Below are 18,358 nucleotides of genomic sequence, written 5' to 3'. Positions count from 1 at the left end.
GAACCGTGGAAGCATATCCAATATCATATTCTCTTCAAAGGGGTACGGAACAGAATTTGGTATAGCATACCAAGCATTATTCTGCCACCAACTTAAAAGCTGATACCTAATTTTGCTTCTTTCTGCACTCTCTGATACAGTATTGTGCTTCTTTCTACTCATAACACTTCGACTATCCTTGGAGAGCAGCTACTGAATGCGCCCATCTGGTGATGATCTCCTAGGACGCTTCGCTTGCGAGCCTCTCGTTCAATATCTTGACCCCCATGTACCTGCACCAGAACATGCAAAAACTCCTTTGAAAAACCAGTTCATAACCTAGATTTCAAGTATTCTCCATCGTCATACATGGAAAAATGCTTTTTTTCGTGAGCACGACTTAAACACGTGGCCACTCATCCTAGATCCGTCCATCCATGCATGTGCCAATTTGACTTGACATCGCTTGTGAAAATAATATTTTTTTTTTTTTTGCGCCGACGTTATAAATTAAAATGCTTGAGTAATAATGAGTTATTACCTTCCGAGCATCATGACCGTGGCTTGAGGATTAGTGCCGGGAGAGTGATTAAAAGTGGAACCGTCGATGACCCTAAGTGCGTCCACACCCAAGACTCTATATTCACTGTCCACTACCATCCCTACTTGGCACCCTCCATGGTAGTGCCAAATGGTCATGACCGAGTCCTTGCAGAACTGCTCAATCGACGTCGTCGTGTTCCGGTGCCTCGGCAATAGGTTCACTGGCGCGCTCAACGTCAGGTTCAGCAGCGACTCGAACGACATGGAGTCGTACTTGAAGGTAGCGAACGCCTTGGAGTCGATGACCCTCTCGATGGTGGAGATCCCCTCAACGCATTTCCGCAGGTCCTCGGGGTCTTGGAAGTAGTTGAAAGTGACGGAGGGGTTCTCCTTCAGGTTGCGGCTCCGGAGCTCCAAGTGGCCCGTGGACATGGGCCCTGTTATTTTCTCGAGGATGAATCCGCCTTGGAATGCCGCCTTGTCGAGGCTGTTCATGTCCTCTATGGCTTTCGCTAGGGCTTCCGGAGTTCTTTGTTTTGGCGGCACCGTCGAGAGCTGACCAATCTACGATGATATACCATAGCAATGTGCTTTGATTTGTTAAATAACTCCACGTTAAAGAAACAATCGTGTGAGTTTAGAGTAATTAGTCTTTTTTTTTTTTACCACTGAAGGAAAATGCATGAGATTCATGTTATTGAAAATTATTGATTTTAAGTGATTATGTGCATCAGTGATAATTTATGTAAGAGTCCGCAAAACATTGTTCCTCGTCCTAGACCGCATTGTCCTAGCTAATTGAACCCGATCCAACCTAGGTGCCAGCAAGATCGGCCCGACATCCTAGCCTATCAAAACAATACGGCACTCGCGTACGTATATGCATATGTATATGAAGTCTTTACCTTGGGAGAGAACATGCCATAGTCCTTGGTCGAGGAACCGCCGGCGAAGTTCTCACCGCTGGCAGCCTCAATGAAGCTCCCGAATTGAGTGATCCCAACCACCTGGATCAACGACACCTCCACCGGGTTCGGCGACGGGATGAAGACCGCGTTCATGGGGTTGTCGGACATGCCTTGCCCGACCATGGGCTGGTCCACGACCAACGAGATGTTGTGGGCCTGGAGGTGGGCCTTCGGGCCCAGCCCGCTCAGCATCAGGAGCTGCGGGCTCCCGAGGGCTCCGGCCGAGACGACGATCTCGTTCTTGGGTCCTTGTCTAAGGTAGGCCCTGTGCTTGGCCCCCGTCGAGTCCCTGAAGGTCACTCCATGGGCCATGGGCCTTGGCATTCCTGTTCAGTGAGCAATTTGAGGAGGCGAAATAGGTTGTGCATCTTTTGAAGAACTCACAATTATTGGAGCGATAAAGAAAATGGTGATTTGAATAATCTTTAAATAGCTTGAACATCTCTAATCTCAATCATAAACTTTCTCCCCCACAATGAAAGCATGTAAGGGAGAGATCGTGCATTTATCCAGTGACAAGAAGGCGTACCTTTCCTCCTGAAAAGGATCTTATGCACGGAAGCATAGAGGAGGACGGTGATGCCTTTGGGATTGGCATACTCCAGCAAATCGGCGGCCGTGTGCCTCCGGCCTAATCGATCGAATATGGTCCCGCCCACCTTAGTCCCGGAAATGTGGTCGTAGGTAAAGCCGTTGTTGGGAACCACGCCGATTTCTACCAGCCCGTCCCTCACCGCCGACTGCCACTGTCGTATCTCGGGCTCGAAAGCCACCAGCCGCTCCACCCATGTGTACGACTCATTCACCAGTTTCCCATCCCACCCCACATCCCTATCGTCAACCGAAAACTCAATAATGATGATGATGATGATGATGATGATTAAGATATAACTATTATTATTATTTTATTGTTGTTTAGCAGTCAAACAGAAAAATATTACAAATTTTCAATGCACTGATTATTTTCGCCATATATGTACAATAAATAGTTTGAAAATGAAATGTTTTTTTCATTAAACATGTTTGAAAAGTGGGGCACTAGACCCTGCAAACAAAAATAAGTAAAAGGGAAATGCATAGTGTACACTTCACTACCTACCTCACATATTCAGGAGCGGCACGTGAGTAGAACCCGGCGTTCAGGCAACTTCCGCCACCCAACACTCGTCCGCGCGCATTGATGACGCCGTCCTCGGAGATGAAACGCTGCGACGGGGAGGACGGAGAGAGGTCCGAGAGCGCCGCCCCGAAGGCTTCCAATTCGGTGATGTTCGGGTTGCCATAAGGCGAGCCGCCTCTTTCCAGGAGCAAGACGGATGCGTTTTGAGATAGAGTCGCCGCTAATGGGCAGCCGGCGGTGCCGCCGCCGATGACGATGTAGTCGTAGTATGAGACCGGCGGCGCCGATGTGGCGTTGCGCATGAAGCTATAGGTTCGAGGCGGCATGGCTAAAAAGAGAAGAAAATTTTGGTGAGGAAATTATTCGCCTCCGAAAAAATAATTTAGTTTCCTAAAATTTGTGCAGAACATAGCTTAGTAATCCCACTTTATTATAATTTTTTTTTTGGTCAAAAGAAGATTTCATTGAATCATATTGAAAGGAAAATGATGGAATACGAGTTGTTATGGGGGTATCGGTTTATTTTTTCTTTTTTTTTTATGATGATTGGCTTAATAAATTTAGCTGCTTTAAAAATCAGTTTTCATGATGAAACTAGGAGCTGAGCGTGATTTTTAAGCGACTGGACATATATGTATCCATTTGGCAGGAGATCATTTAAGTTACTTGTAAAAAATTTTAATTTAGCTTTTGCGATAGGCTAAAGACAGGAACGTGCGATTAGCGCCAACAATCCCTTCTGGGCATTATTATAGGAGTCTCGCACCTACTGTAGAATGTTTCGATAGAATGCCTCTTGTTTTGCTCGACACAAAAAACCGATCGATGCTGTTATAGAGTGTTAGTAATACAAATAAAAAGATAGAACAAAAAAATTGGTGCATTTATCTTTGGATCCACGTTAAGGCCACGACAACCGGCTTGCTTGTGGCCCAGTCAACAACCATATGCAGAAAATTTCCCAGGCAAACACAGATGATGATGCTTAAGTGAATGTCCTTTCATCAAGGGCGTGGATAATTAATGCAAGACAATGGAAAAACAAAACGAAAGAGAAAGTTGCATCGGTTTCTTTAATAATAAGAAGAATAATTCCACTTCCAAACCTAACACCTACCTTAAAAGTTAGGGAAATCCCTTATTTTGCTGACTGGAATTTGCTCTAACCATGTGAAGGGACCATGGGATGACCCAGCTCCTATGTAGTCTCCTTCATATCTTGTTAGTGTTGCTCTCTTTTTTTTTGCCTCCTTCCGATAAATATGCGCATAATTCGCACATAAATTTTTATTTTTCGCTGTTATTTTGCACCGAAAGGGAATGATGTCATTGTCATTTTGTAATTTGGAGAAAGCATTGTGAATCAGTTCGTGTGGTACACTGGAGAAATGAAGCAGAGATCCATGTGATGTGTGGCCATGAAAAGGAAGAGAAAGAATGTGATATACAATTGCCACCGCTGCTTCCCTTAAATGGGCTACATATTGAGCTGCAATAAGTAGGTAGAACAACCCCGTCTTTAACTTCATCCTGTCGCTAATCTACAATGCCATGATTCATGAGAGACAGCTCATGTTGAATTCTCAATGAGAGACCTTCTCGAGCTCGTTTTTATGGCGTTTATATTCGATATCGGGCTGAATTTAACTTATCTATGTACCCGTTTTTACGCAAGTATTATAGATGTACGCTTTTTTTTCTGGTATGTAAGCTACTTCTATTAGCTCAAAACCAAGGATGACATTTAATATATACACTCTCGAACATGGTCTAGGAGTATCCCGGGAAATTAGTATTATGGTATTAATCGAGCACTAATTGAGTCCCCTGTGAGTTAAAAACAAGAAAAAGAGCGAAGATGGGTGTAAGACGAGGCGTACCTTCAGCTGAAGAGAAAGATCCATGAAGGAAGAGAACTGCAGCAAATACAGCTCCAAGGAACCTCCACAACCCAAGAACCATGATCACTTTCTTGAAGAATCTCCCCGACACAACCTTGTGGTTTCTCCAGAAAACAAGATGAACGATGATGTCCTTTTAAACAACGATGCTGCTGGCTGGCCTCTCTCTCGAGAACCTCGAACCAAACAAGCTTGACGGCGATGCAGGCGAGGAAGGGAAGCCACCGATCTCGAAGGCGACGAGCGAGCCCGGGAATGGGATACAGAGAGAGAGAGAGAGGGGAAATGCAGAAGATGTGATGAAGGAAAGAAGGAAGTAAGGTCGCCAAGATGATAAAGTGAACTAACTTTCCAAGTGTATTTCAAGACACGACATGCAATGAAGAACGCTAAAGATAGACAGGGGATGATCAATCGGGGGGGTTTTCATGAAATTCAATTTGGTGACTCGAATAGGACCCTACATAGTACTATAACACATGCATTACCATTTTGCTTGAAAGAGAAAGAAAGGAAAATTTGGTAAAAAGGATTAAAAGTTGAAAAAAAGAAGTTAAATGTCCATAAAAACTGCACTTGATGAAATCCCTTTTTAAAGAACTCGCATTGTATTAAGAAAAGAAAAACAATGCGGAGTGTTTAGCTTATCCATCCAATTACAGTTGTTTATATCATTATTGATTCATTATGACGTCGAGCACGTGTATAGTGCGTGCATGAAGACTGGTATAATTCGAGAGAGACAGGATGGGTGGTCCTTTGCTAAATTATGGGTGCATTTAATTGGCTAATTACTGAGTTTGGAGTCGGATTTCTGGCCACCGTTGGTATGTGAACATCATTGCAGATTTGATTTTTGGAACCATTCTTCTTCAATCTCACTCGCGGTGGGGGTGAGCAAAAGGAACCGTCCGGACCGAACCAACCGGTTATAGGTGGTTCTCGGGGGTACCAGTCCAATTCCCTATGAAACCGGTGAATTTTGATTCGGTTCCCGATTTCAGGTGTGGAACTACCCGCCCGGACCGGACCTACTCTTTTTAATTTTTTTTATTTCTTAAGGATCTGTAAAAAAAAAAACCTAATCTATCTCCCATTTCACAAAGGAAGGCCCTTCAAGATTGGAGTAAATACGTTTGCTTATGCACTTGAGCAAAATGACAAGAATAAATCAAACCACAACAATAGTTGCTCATTCCAACCAAATTTTGCAACAAATTGGAAAAGTCTTTATTAAACCTACTACACGTAACCTACTAATTGTAGAAATGCCTTAATTATCAAGAACATATTCAATTTCATCTTGAAAATTAACGACAAATAAAAAAAAAAACTGAATTTGCCACTAGTTCCATTGACCCACCCAAGAATCGGACCAACCCTATCCAGTTCTCCAGGTTACCGGACCGCCCGAGAACCGATCACCCTAACTCATGGAATTTTTCTCTAGGTGCTCCATAGTATAAAGAGCATAATGATAAGCCGCTGCTGAATGAGCATATCGATGTTTACTGAGAGTTTGTTTTGTAAGGCAATTCTCCCATATTTTATACATTCAACGGTGACCATATATCGGGTAAAAAAAAGGAATATATCGGTGTAAATATTACTTATCGTTTTGCCAGAATTTGCCATGGCGATGAAATACCTTTCACTGAAAATTGTTCTTCGGTTTTTTATTAAAGAAAATGAGTATCGTGGCGCTTCCGAACATACAAGTACACAAGGAAATTAATACATATACTTCAACGGAATTTAATCAATGTTAAAGTACACAAGATAAAGATATAACATTGGAATTTAATCGGCGACAAAGCACTCAAAAACTATAGCAAAGACACACGCTGGAATTTGAACAACGAAATATCTAGAAATTACAACTAAGATATATGTCGGAATTTAATCAACTACGAGGTATCTGGAAACTACAACTATAACTATGATATAAGAATTGAAAGATAACGGGATTTGTATGTTTTTTGCGGGGGCTTCTATAATACACAAACACTAGTATTTGTAGAGTTCACAACAGAATTGTCTATAAGCAGTTCTTCAGCAATTTTAGCCATGCCTTCACATCTCCAAAGCTTTCGGTTCCATATCTTCACATCACCACGACTTCTCATCCCCATGTGGTTACTAAATTAGATGAATAACTTCTTCATCTACCTACAGTTACAAGAAGTTACAACAACATTTATCCGCAAGAAGCTCAAATAGCTAAAAATATCGCTAGTAGACAATTACACGTCAATGTTGATGTCGATGACTTCATCCGAGATTACTAACGTTTGTTGTTGATAACTTTATTGGTTGTTGATGATTTTGAAGTTGTCGACATTTATCTAAAAAAGCTTAAATATTCGAAACTACCGCTCTACTCATTAAGTTGTCGACTGTTCTTTTCATCGATGACTTTTACTGTTCACCAAACTCTACTCTCATATATTGAATCTATCCCTTGTCCAAAATAATCAAAAGTTGGTCATTTTTTGGTGTAAACACTTATTACATTGACAAAGGTCTAATCGAAAATCAAGCAATAAAGCACAAAGTGATGACCATACTTTGTACAACTTATGTATGGATCACTAAGCTTCAATTGTTTATACCCAATTCGGTATTGGTTTTGCATGTTCTGCCAACCTCGATACAATTTGATCGCTAAGCTTTTTACTCGGGTCACTTTACTTCAACTCCACACAACTCAACCTATACGGTTCGATTAAACCGGAAATCGCAATGATTAAGCGACCAATCGGGAAGACATTATGATTGTTAGCGCATTAACTTCTCAACTAAAGTGCACAATCAACATCTTGAAAATCGAAACCGCCCCCACACGACACAGTATGTCGGAAATCAAAGAGAGTTGTTAAGGATCGGCAAAGACCAAGAGAGACCTCCTAAAACTCATCATTCGATGGAGCAAAACGTTTTTTTGTCGTCATGAACATCAATCTATTATTCCCAAACACGAATCAATCGAGAGCTCGAGGAAGAGCCATGTGACGGGTTTGAATTTTGGGGGGATTTTGCTTTCGCTACTTGGCGGGAGGAGGCGTGGAAATTTAATGAGGAGCCAACCACTTGACACGAGGTGGTTCGGCTTCTCACTTAATACGACCCCGATCTGGAAAGACCTCATAAATTCACTTTAGCCTATCTGGACCATGGGAATTAATTCGACTCGCAATTATGTCCGTGGAAAAAAATAAAATAGAGATGACACAAAGTTATGGGGCAGCTTCTTCTTCTTATTGTTCTTTTGCCCTTCTTTTTTTTTTTTTATGTGGGAGTAGATGAATTACCAATTTTCAGATGGAATTCATCGTCGGAATCCCGTTAACGATAAGCGTTTGGACACATCTGCTGTCGGGCGCGTTCATTTCTCGAGAAATCGGCGTCGTGGGAAGACATTTTCCTAGAACGATCGCTTGTATTTGTAAAGATGCATCGGCGAAGAGATGTCTTCCGTTGTTGGCACAAGGTGTTTTGACATTGAATATCTTGCAAGGAGAGATGAGGCCGGAGGGATGATGGTTGGAGGAGGTGTGTAGGTGGGCAGCGAGAGAAGTGGAGGGGGTGGTGGCGTGATAGCCTCTTGTCCTATCGAACATCGAGTGGGGGTGTTGAGTAGGTGGTGGCATTTAATCTTTTGCCACCTCCTTCGCTTCCTTTGTCCCTTTGGGCAAATGTGACTGGGGAAGAAGGACTCTGGATATGCACGACTGATCAGTGGGGGGCCTAAGCAGTACAAATTTGATCTTTACAATACAATGGTGCATTTGCGTGCTTGGTATTGGTTCCTCACGAAAAGCATAACCGGTTAGCACGGGAGAAATTACCAAAAAAAAGTCTTAAAATTATTGCATTCGTGCCGATTTTTTTTAGTCAAAGCATTTGTAATCTAGTCATAAATCTTTTAACAATTTTTCAATTTAGTCCAATTGACTGAAAATTGCTAATGTGGAAGTCAGTATGGCCGGCACTAACGTGAACGATTTTTGAACTTTTTTTTAATCATCTTTGATTTTTTTTTGTACTTTTATTTTCTCTTTTTTCCCTTCTTCCTCTGCCGGACGACCATGAGGGTCACCCTCGCTGACCTCAGGCGAGAGGCAACCTCCCTCACCTCGGGCGAGACTCGCCCAAAGCTGGCGAGGCCGGCCCTTGCCGATCATCAACTATGGCCGATCGCCGGCCAACGCCAAGGCTTGGCGACTGATGGAGGAAGAAGAAAGAAAAGAAGAGAAAACAAAATTATAAGAATTATTCACATCAATACCGTCTGTACCACGTAAGACAACTAGCATCACGAAGGACAGACGGCATCCACATCAGCAATTTCCGGCCAAAATTTGCCTGAATGAGTAAATTAGCCAAATTAAAAGATTTAAAACTAAATTAACATAAATGCATATATTTAAGATTTTTTCGATAATTTTTCCTTTGGCGCGAAGGTTCCTCCACGTCTTCTCTCTCTCTCTCTCTGTCATGAAATCCGCCACAATCCCATCCAAAATCCTCAGCCTGTCAATTCCTCACTACCCACTTAGAAATCTCATTAATGAGACCTCCCTTGAGAAAGCCCGCTCAACTAGTATCCACAGCCATGAATAGCCTGAGATTGTAGTTTCACCATTATTGGTCCAACTTCACATCGTCTGGATGCAGAACTTGACCGTGCCGTGCCTCCAAGAAGTACGATCCGGTGACGCCGTTCTCTTTTCCGGCAATTTAATCGCGCTCCGGTACATCTCGCCTCCATTACGAACGTAAACGGCGTTAAACAACAGGAAGAGCGCGATCTGGCCACTGGCCATCGACCTACTTTGGTGGTCAAAGCTTGAAAATGGATTGAGAGAGTAAATTAGTGATATCTACTAAGGGAATGAGTCCGATCGAAAACTTCTAAGCTACGTTTCTAGTTAGGATAAGATTTAAGATAGGATAAAATTTATCATATCTTGTGTTTGGTGCCTGTCCAAAATAGGATAATGTTTGATATAAGATGAACATAACTCGAATAAAAGTGAATGGGATTTCCAATATTCATATTATAAAAGTTATTTTTCTCAAATAACAAATTTGTTAAATTAATAAAATTAAAATAATATTTGAATTCTAATATAAAAAATTCGTAATTACAAAAAATAACAACAATTTCATTTTTAGATATTCCTATTTTTATTTATGTATTCAAATTTCTTTTTATCTTATGATATAAATTCCATATACATCTTTAGTATTTATATTTATTACATATTTTAGGTATATTAGTATAGTTTACTATTTAACGAAATTCTATTGAAGTATGATGGAAGGGGAAAAAAGAAATAAAAAAAAGAGAGGGAAAAATAATAAGAAATAAGCAAATAAAAATGATGCGGGTAAGAGTGTAGTGAGAGACTCTTACTATATCCATTGGTGCAATTTTTAAGTTCATTTACACTTATATGCCGTTCATAGCAAACAATCAACTTGATAAAATATGAAAATATCCCGCTTTATTACCATGATTCACCAAAAAGTGGATAGAATACAGCAAAAATCTTTGGATTTCATATCCTATCCTATCAAGTCCTATTCTGGCTAGAAATCCAGACGACCAAACGCAGCCCTAGAGAATCCCACTCCAGAAAAAGTCAATCGACCTCATTAGTTACAGTTTAGAGCACCTATACATACATTATTGGAGAAGAAAATTGAATAAGGAAGGACAAGAGAACAAGGATAGGATGGCATTAAAATGGGGTATGGCTACGAGAGACAAGAAACTTAGTAGAGGGAGTTGTAAGTGTAAAGGGTGGCCATGATGGATGATATGCAAATCACTAGTGAAGGAAGGAGGGTGATGTTCAAGAGCCTACTCTCCCCCAAGTAACCGGCTAACGTTATCGTGCCATCTGCGATCACCCGGGCGATCGTTCCCGCTTCTGTCGAAAGTAAGCCACCGTTGTAGGTTCCCCGTGAAAGCCGGGATGACATGACCCGCGAGAGTAGCGACAGGTTGACACCTGGAAAATGTCCAAGAATACGAAAAAAAAAAAATGTCAACAAGAACCAATGCAAAAATCCCTGCCCACTCTCTCTCTCTCTCTCTCTCTCTCTCTCTCTCTCTCTCTCTCTCTCTCTCTCTCTCTCTCTCTCTCTCTCTCTCTCTCTGCCATGCACTCTCCATAAATTGCATGGTAATTTCCAGCCGTGACTCTCCCATAAATTGCACGATGGTTTCAGAGCATGCATTTGAACCTGTCCACTGCATTGTCCAAACCAGAGAGCTGTCTCTAATGATCCACACGTTTAGCAGTTTTTTCCACTATGTTCACGGACATCATACACATTTTGCCGAAATTTACTACTTAGGAAATGGGTGCATGATCCCTTTATGTCATCCTCATAAGCTATCAGTAAGATTGCAGGAGTTGCCTTAACAGATGAAGATTAAATTGGTTATGGCAGTTTCTTGGAAATCTTCGTTTTTCCCAGGGATGGATTTTTAGTTCTAGATTCGCTCGATTCTTGCCTTTCTATATCCCCTAGGAGGCCATTTCTCTATGTTTATTCACATACAAAATTGACTTTTTCCTAGAGAGAGTAAACTAAACTAATACAATACCTTCGAGAACTTCGGCAGAAACAAACATGATGAGCCCAGAAGACACGTATTGAGCAACAGAATAGGGTATTATTAGGTGGAAACTTAGTACTATGCCTATGAAAACCATGACTTCAGATGCCAGCAAAATTTGCCTGCAAGCATATCGATGAGAACAGTTACAAACTATTTCAATGATGAAGAAGTAGAATATAAGCCAAATAACTTCTCAAACATTTGGGATTACCTGTCTTCAAACATGTTGCTAATGTAGGTTCCAACAATAATATTTACTGGAAGAACCGTCAAGCCAAGACATGCAAGGAAAATTGCCACTTTGGTTGTTGACCATCTAAAGTAGTATGAGGTGATGACACTAGATTCTGAGAGCAAAATCTCCATTGCATACTTGAGCATGAAATAAATCAGCAATTGAACCTAAAAACATAGGTATAGTTAGAGTACATTTGAAGTATGAACCATTCTAATCCAACTTTAAAAAGAAGAATGCAAGAGAACATTTGACTAGAAAGAATGAACATATAAAAGATAAATTCAAGTTTCAATTCGAGCATGTACTGTGGCTTTGATGACACAGAGAGCCAATAGAAAGACCAAGCAATCATTGTAGATTTATTATAGAGAAAAAGTTGCTGGTGATGATAAATTCATGAACTCACAATACTCATACGAATGTTTCAGGCCTAAAAGAATCCACTCTGGAAACGCATGCTGTGAATTACAAACTAATCCATAGAACACAGTGCATGCAAGTCTACTGCAGATGGGATCTCTTTGGGCAAATTTGATTTTGCATGAAGCTGCATTGCGTGTTTAAAAAGAGCAGTCCAGGGGATCATTCCAATACCTTCACAGAGGGCGTTAGTAGCCTATATGCTGATGCAATTGAAGTGGCTGGTTGGTGAGATTCCTCAGAAGCTTCATCACTTCCATCAAATTCTTGATCATCATTTTCACCTTCATTTTTTTCCTCTGAACTTATGAGCAATGGTTGCTCGAGACCATTCTCAAGAGCATCGGTTTGTAATGATTCTGTCGAGCAAAATTTTTAAGATAACAACAAAGACACATAAACTATGAACAAGACGTTGCAAATGCAATGATTCTCTAGACAAGAGGACAATTAACTCCATATGATGCAGGCAAAAGTTAAAGCCAACTGGATATTAGATTTCTTAATTGACAATGAGTCCTGATAGATATCAATATCTAGTCGTCAAGATTACAGTGGATGCTAAATTCCAATGACGTTTTACATCTGGATATCAAGATTAAATTTTCCACATTTTATAAAAGTTAGATAATGATGAAACAGGTAGTCTTTCATGGTTGAATTAAATGATAAGATGCCCTTACCCAAAAAAAAATGATAAGATGCAGCTCATAATCCCAAAGATAGCTTCTCAGTTACTAGGAAAGGTGGAGGCTTTGTTGGACCCGTAATGACATGACCATAGAAAAGTTGATGGCAAGTGAAAAAAACTTACCTTCATTAGACTCTTCTGGCGTGTGGCTTGGTTCCTTCTCATGGGAGGGTTCTCTAAATGAAATCCACAGCCATACTAAGTACAAGAGCCATCCCACAGCCATTGCCCATCCAGGCAGAGTCTCCTGATTGAATGTAATTTTGAAAAATTTGAAATGACACTGAAATAAACCGGCAAGAGCAGGACCACAGGCCATGCCAAGGGCACTAGCACTCACAAAACCTGCAGATGCCTGCATTCTGATCTTCATAGGTACACAGTCACTTATATAGCGTCGATTAACAGCTCGAGCAGAGCCGAATCTGCAATTATACAGGGAAATTTGTTACAATCTGATGCACAATTTAGGGGTTACACTATCTGCAGGGTCAAAGATGTGTTAATAGCAGGCAGCATACTTGAGAACCTGATAGGACTAACACTGAAATTTCAAATTCAAGAACATAGCCTGTCCACCTGTAATCTAGAGGACAGACCTTCAGAAAGTTTCAAGTGGTTTCCAGTGGTTAGGCTACACAAGTCTCGCCTTGTCTAGGACATGCATAGTTAAAGGCTTCTTTATCAACATACTCTTCAAGATTTCAAAGACATGATCAATCTCAAAATGAGCACCGACCTTCTGCTTTAATTAGTGATTAATAACCGAGCAATCTTCTGATAGATAATTGAACAAGACTAAGCACCATTGTTAGAAGGGGCTGTCGACATTATGTGTGCAGTGACAGATTTTCTTTGTATTCAGACGACGCCTGTTTAGGACTCAAATTACTATTTGATGAAAAACATATTGGTACAACATCCGGATTATTCGGCCAGTGATAATTTCCTTCTCCTTTAAGAATACGACATACAAGGTCAAAGTGATTGTGTCCTAACATACAAGGTCAAAGTATTGTGTCCTTCATTTCAAATAAAAGATGTTCACATTACCTATGACCCACCAGAAAACTAAGCCAATCTGCCTTGGCAGATTGAATGACAGAGTGCTTAAATTTTGCAAAATTGATTGTTTGAAAAAGAAAAATACAAGGAGTTACCTTACCAAAAAAAAAAATACAAGGAGTTAGGCTTCTTACCCACATAAAAGACGACCAATTAGAAGAATAGCGATCGAATCTAGATCATAGGCCATTGCATACATGGTATTGCCCAGGAAGAGGACAATACTGCTGAAGACAAGAGGTCTGAAGTATGATTTATTTGACCACGCACTGAAATATACTGAAGAGAACACCTGTGCAACAGCCATTGCTCCAATCACAACTCCACAAACTGTGGCAGCAGCACCAAGACTCGTGGCATAATCATCTGCTGTGGGTACAATGATGTATGTATTGACCATATATAGAAAAGTGTTCGCCAGGTTCAACAGTAAAGACATAAAATGGTATCTTCCATCGTCAACTTGTTCCTCAACTGGAGTTGGTAGTTCCTCCTGCAAAATTAATGCATGCTGTGCCAGAAAGTGTAGGAAGTTCGTTGAGTGGGTCAACCTGTCTACTGCTGCTTTTATTAACTCGACTGTGGGATCCTGCAGAAGAACCTTGGTAAATATCATAGTGGAACATCATTCTGAAGTAGGAAACAACCACGAAATACAAATTACATCGCATGAAGAATATCTAGTGGAGATAAACCTGCAGAGGAAGAGCAGGCTGGTCATAGATTGATAAGTAGCTTCCTTGGCGATCCTCCAACTCCGCAAGGTTGCGGGAGATTGCTCCAACAACAGCCCCTATCCCCTGGAATTTTGGCACATGGCCAGCTTGTTATAATGTGCCTATGCCATTAATCTAAATCGATGGAGAAGTTCCAGTTTTATAATAGATACTAACAAAATGGAGCATGAATAACCTAAGTAAAAAAAGATGCTGGACTAAGCTTATACCACATGCTTGAACACTTGCTGAAGCTGAGAGTAAGGATGATTAGCACGAGTTTTGACATAGTAGTCTGTAAATCTATATCCAAAACGTTTGTCGAACTTCTTCAGTATCTTTCGCAGACCAATTGCATTCAACTCAACAAAATAAAGGAGCTTCAAAAGATCTCGCCCCACTTCTCTATAAGCTTCTCTTAATTCAGATATTTTTGATATATCTTGCTGCTGCTGAAGAGCTTCTTGCTGCTCTCCTAGCTTGGCAATCCTGCTGGCTAGGCAACCTTGTTGCTCCAACAGGAAAAGGACAATCTTCTCAATCTGATATTATCAGGTGACTCATTAAACATATTTGAAATGAATTTCCATAAAAAAAAAGAGTTGAATTATATAATTCCTTTGCAGGATCCCACCATATAGTGATCTTTTATCAATCATCCCATGAGAACAAAGATAAGAAAGAAACATGGCAACAGAAAAGGTAAATATCAAGACCACTGCATCTGTATTGAAATTATCATAATACTTGTCCTCATTCTCATAAGTATACATGCAATAAAATAACTCCTTTTCCCTAAAATCTCAATGTCACTGCACAAAAGGATTTCTCCTAAATAAGAGTTGGTATCGGTTGGTTAACAGGCCCTTTAAGTACGATAAACTATTCCATGCCTTGCTCATTGTTCAATCGATCTCAAAGAAGGACACTACAACTAGTCCCACAATGTGGAGTTGAATTCGTGAATCCGTTCACATCATTGCTTCCAGATAACAGAACTTCATAAGCATAAAAAAACTCCTAAAGGGCTAGTAAGATGTTATTATCCAAATGCATTCTAAGTAATATAGGAGTATTTATAATTGAACTATTTTTTCTGAAAAGAAAAGAAACCTTCCCGCCTGCAAATGCTTGTAAGACTGTACAGAGTTACAGCTCCATGTACCTGGTGGTCCAACATTCTAGAGAAATCCTTAAGAACATGTCGGCGATCTTGAGTTCCAACTTGAATTTGTTGAGCATATTGTCTTACTTTCTTCTTCATCAGCTTATAGTTGATGTAATAACTGGAGAATTTGATTAAAGAGGGACAAATTAAGAACCTATCAATTTAATATCAGGAAAAAGGTAATGCAGCGATAGTATCTTCAATAACTTTATACGATGCAACTGCAAGGGCATACATAAAACCTGAAGGCAGCACTATTTATATATTAGGACATCAATTGGGCATAGGAAAGAATTCAAAGAACCAAAAGACATTCCCTGGAACAAATTGAACACCAGCAAGCATGCATGGAGTTTCACAGAAGCAGAGTCTCATGACAAGTTGTCAAGTTCACTCCATTATTTGAGAAGATAGCTACCTCGACTTAGACACAGTAGTAAGCATTATCAAAAAAAATATGAGGCACATGAAATAACACATTTCAAATAGAATGGCAGAAAACTCCACGTGAGACAGATTGGTTGACACTCAGTGTGGCTTTTCCAACCTCTGGTGATAAGATATACACTCATAACATTTTCCGGGACCTAGATTTCAAACTAACAATTTGACAATATGAGCCTGTACATTGCAGCCGATCATACCCTTGCCATTCTTGAATTTGCCTTTCCTTCAGCTTTTTACCAAAGGCGACCATGGCTCTGCAATACGTCACAAAAGTTCATTAGGGAGGGGGAAAAGTTAGAGAGAAGATGTCCTTCTGAAATAAAGCATAGAACTTTCACATCAAAAGGGGAATTTTTTTTTTTTTTTGTATTTAGTTGAAAGAACAACATAAACACGACAATCTCCCATGTCAAAGAAAACAATAGTATCTGAATTGCAGGGGAAATACTTGTATGGACAGGGAGAATCACAACCATTGGATGTTGTAGGTGGGGACCCACATGATTAACAGCTGAGATTCCCCCCAGTCCACCCTGGACCGCATCCACGAAAGAATTTGCCAGATTCCAGAGAGAGTTACTGATTTCATCTTACTGTAGAAGGGAACATTCTCAAGCCAGACATACAAGATTTCTACCCTATGACTCAAAGCTTCTGAAGAACAGTATATCATGTCATTCGAATAAAATAGAGAAACAGAATATAAGGACAAGCATATTCCGTTGCGCACTATAAATGCTTAGATGTGAGTTGTAAAATCCCAAAGTGCCAGTAGCATTACACGAGTCATACAGTGCAGAAAGTGCATTTAGCAGAAAGCAGAGGGCACACCAGAACGACAGTAACTAAAAAATTTTCTATCGAATACAATTGGCTAAATAGATTCTTTCATATTTTCAACACAACATAAGACAAAGCAGAAAAACAGAGAGAATTCTCCTCTTCCAATACTAAAAATGTGCATAATTCTCATTCCTTTAGTTTCAACATACGTGGCGTCGCATCTGTCAGGTCATGCTTTCGGTTTCGATTCTTCACCAACTTAAGGAGGAATTCATAAGCTCAAGTTCAAAAACCACACAACACGTCCAATCCGACGTGAATCAATAAATAAACTGATGCCTCGACTGCAAGCCAATGCATCAATAAAGTCGTACCTCCGCAAACTTACACTTGCAAGGATCTTGAAAGTGAAACAAACACAAGAAAAATTTATAATAATAAAAAAAAGACCGCTTTCGAGTCAGTAAAAGAAATATGCAGAAAAGAATCATCAGATTGACCAATATCAACAGGTTGGAGTTCTCAAACACAAATCTTTCGATTCAACAAGCGACGGCATCGACACGCGAAAACTCTAAGCTCGGGTCTCCTAACAGAGCTCTGTTTGATCCCCGAGAAAACTCGGGCGACTTCTTCACTCAGCTCTCTACAGCTTCCAGGAAGCATCAACAACATTGAAAAAGACGCCACGCTAGGGGTGGGCTAGACCTTCACATCCTCACACTCCCTCTCACTTTCCAGCTTCCTCGCAACACGACCCGACAGAAGCAGCCCTGCACGCACACCCCCCCACGACCGAAAAACGCCGACCCAAAACGGCTCTCGCCGTCACTAGAACGAACGAACTTACCGGAGCGGATTCGACGAAGCTCTTGCGATCCCCCGGAGCTCTCCTCCCAGGCCTCAGACGACGACGGACGAGCGCGCGCGACCGGATGACGACGGAACGGAGCACCGGGAAGCGGCGGCGGCGCACGGCGCCTTCCGGGGAACCGGGAAGGTGGAGCCGGAGGAGCAAAGCAATGGAGGGTTCTCTTCCGAGCTTCTTCGCCGGATCGAAGAGGAGAGAGAGAGTGAGCGAACGCAGGGCAGAGATAGAGAGAGAGAGAGAGAGAGAGAGAGAGAGAGAGAGAGAGAGAGAGCTGGAATTCTGCGGTTCAGCAGAGAAAAGCGGATCTTTTGTACTTGAGAAGTGCTCGTATGTAACGTCCCCACGGGGGAGAGGCTTAAAATTGTAATTTCGTCATCTCAAAGTCGGCAACTTTGGGAAGAAAAGGAAAGGATGGGGGCAAATATGAAATTTATTAAAATCATCAAGATTAGTGTCTCCTAAAATCATACATTAGGTTATATAGAAATTTTTAATGAAATGCACGCGGACATTAATCCTGAATATCTCGCGAAGCTAATTGCTCCACTTCCCGTGTGCCCGTTTTAGGCGCCTTCTACTTTTGCTGGTGTCTTGCGGTTACAACGGTCCCGTGTACTTGTGAGGTTATAAGGGAACATGGATAGGCGCTTAATTTATTGGTCATACCCATGTATTGAATACTCCGTTTACATAATCGCGCGCGCATACTACTGACGTGTCAAGCCGCCCGCGAAAAATGTTAATTCCTTAATGAAATTCGCTATAAAAATATATCGTTCATGGTTTAAGACTTCAACCAAAAAAGAGAAGA

The 18,358-nt window shown here is 41.0% G+C and overlaps 2 protein-coding genes across 3 annotated transcripts; both read right to left on the bottom strand.

Moving 5' to 3' along the window:
- Positions 1 to 4,951, bottom strand: LOC115664851 (protein HOTHEAD-like). The gene is made up of 6 exons (XM_030586731.2): positions 4,491 to 4,951; positions 2,590 to 2,938; positions 2,020 to 2,321; positions 1,428 to 1,816; positions 521 to 1,086; positions 1 to 272 (listed from the first exon to the last, which is right to left on the bottom strand). Exons 1-6 carry the CDS (start codon positions 4,570 to 4,572, stop codon positions 221 to 223), a joined length of 1,740 nt encoding a protein of 579 aa, XP_030442591.1. The 5' UTR covers positions 4,573 to 4,951; the 3' UTR covers positions 1 to 220.
- Positions 4,952 to 9,995: 5,044 nt separating this feature from the next.
- On the bottom strand, positions 9,996 to 17,799 carry LOC115690313 (SPX domain-containing membrane protein At4g22990-like). Of its 2 annotated transcripts, XM_056318004.1 has the most exons (11): positions 17,527 to 17,799; positions 16,091 to 16,147; positions 15,444 to 15,564; positions 14,509 to 14,820; positions 14,258 to 14,362; positions 13,697 to 14,151; positions 12,621 to 12,922; positions 11,981 to 12,165; positions 11,360 to 11,550; positions 11,134 to 11,267; positions 9,996 to 10,531 (listed from the first exon to the last, which is right to left on the bottom strand). In XM_056318004.1, the coding sequence occupies exons 2-11, from the start codon at positions 16,141 to 16,143 to the stop codon at positions 10,293 to 10,295; spliced, it is 2,097 nt and encodes a 698-aa protein (XP_056173979.1). In that variant the 5' UTR covers positions 16,144 to 16,147; positions 17,527 to 17,799; the 3' UTR covers positions 9,996 to 10,292. The 2 variants fall into 2 exon arrangements, with proteins under 2 accessions (XP_056173979.1, XP_056173980.1); XM_056318005.1 differs by lacking the exon at positions 14,509 to 14,820.
- Between the last annotated feature and the right edge of the window lie 559 nt (positions 17,800 to 18,358).

Source organism: Syzygium oleosum, unplaced genomic scaffold, assembly GCF_021117445.2.
Source record: "Syzygium oleosum isolate NSW1041296 unplaced genomic scaffold, Sole_v2.1 Sole_v2.14, whole genome shotgun sequence".
NCBI classification, from domain to species: Eukaryota; Viridiplantae; Streptophyta; class Magnoliopsida; order Myrtales; family Myrtaceae; genus Syzygium; species Syzygium oleosum.
This window is presented reverse-complemented; position numbering and strand designations above follow the sequence as displayed.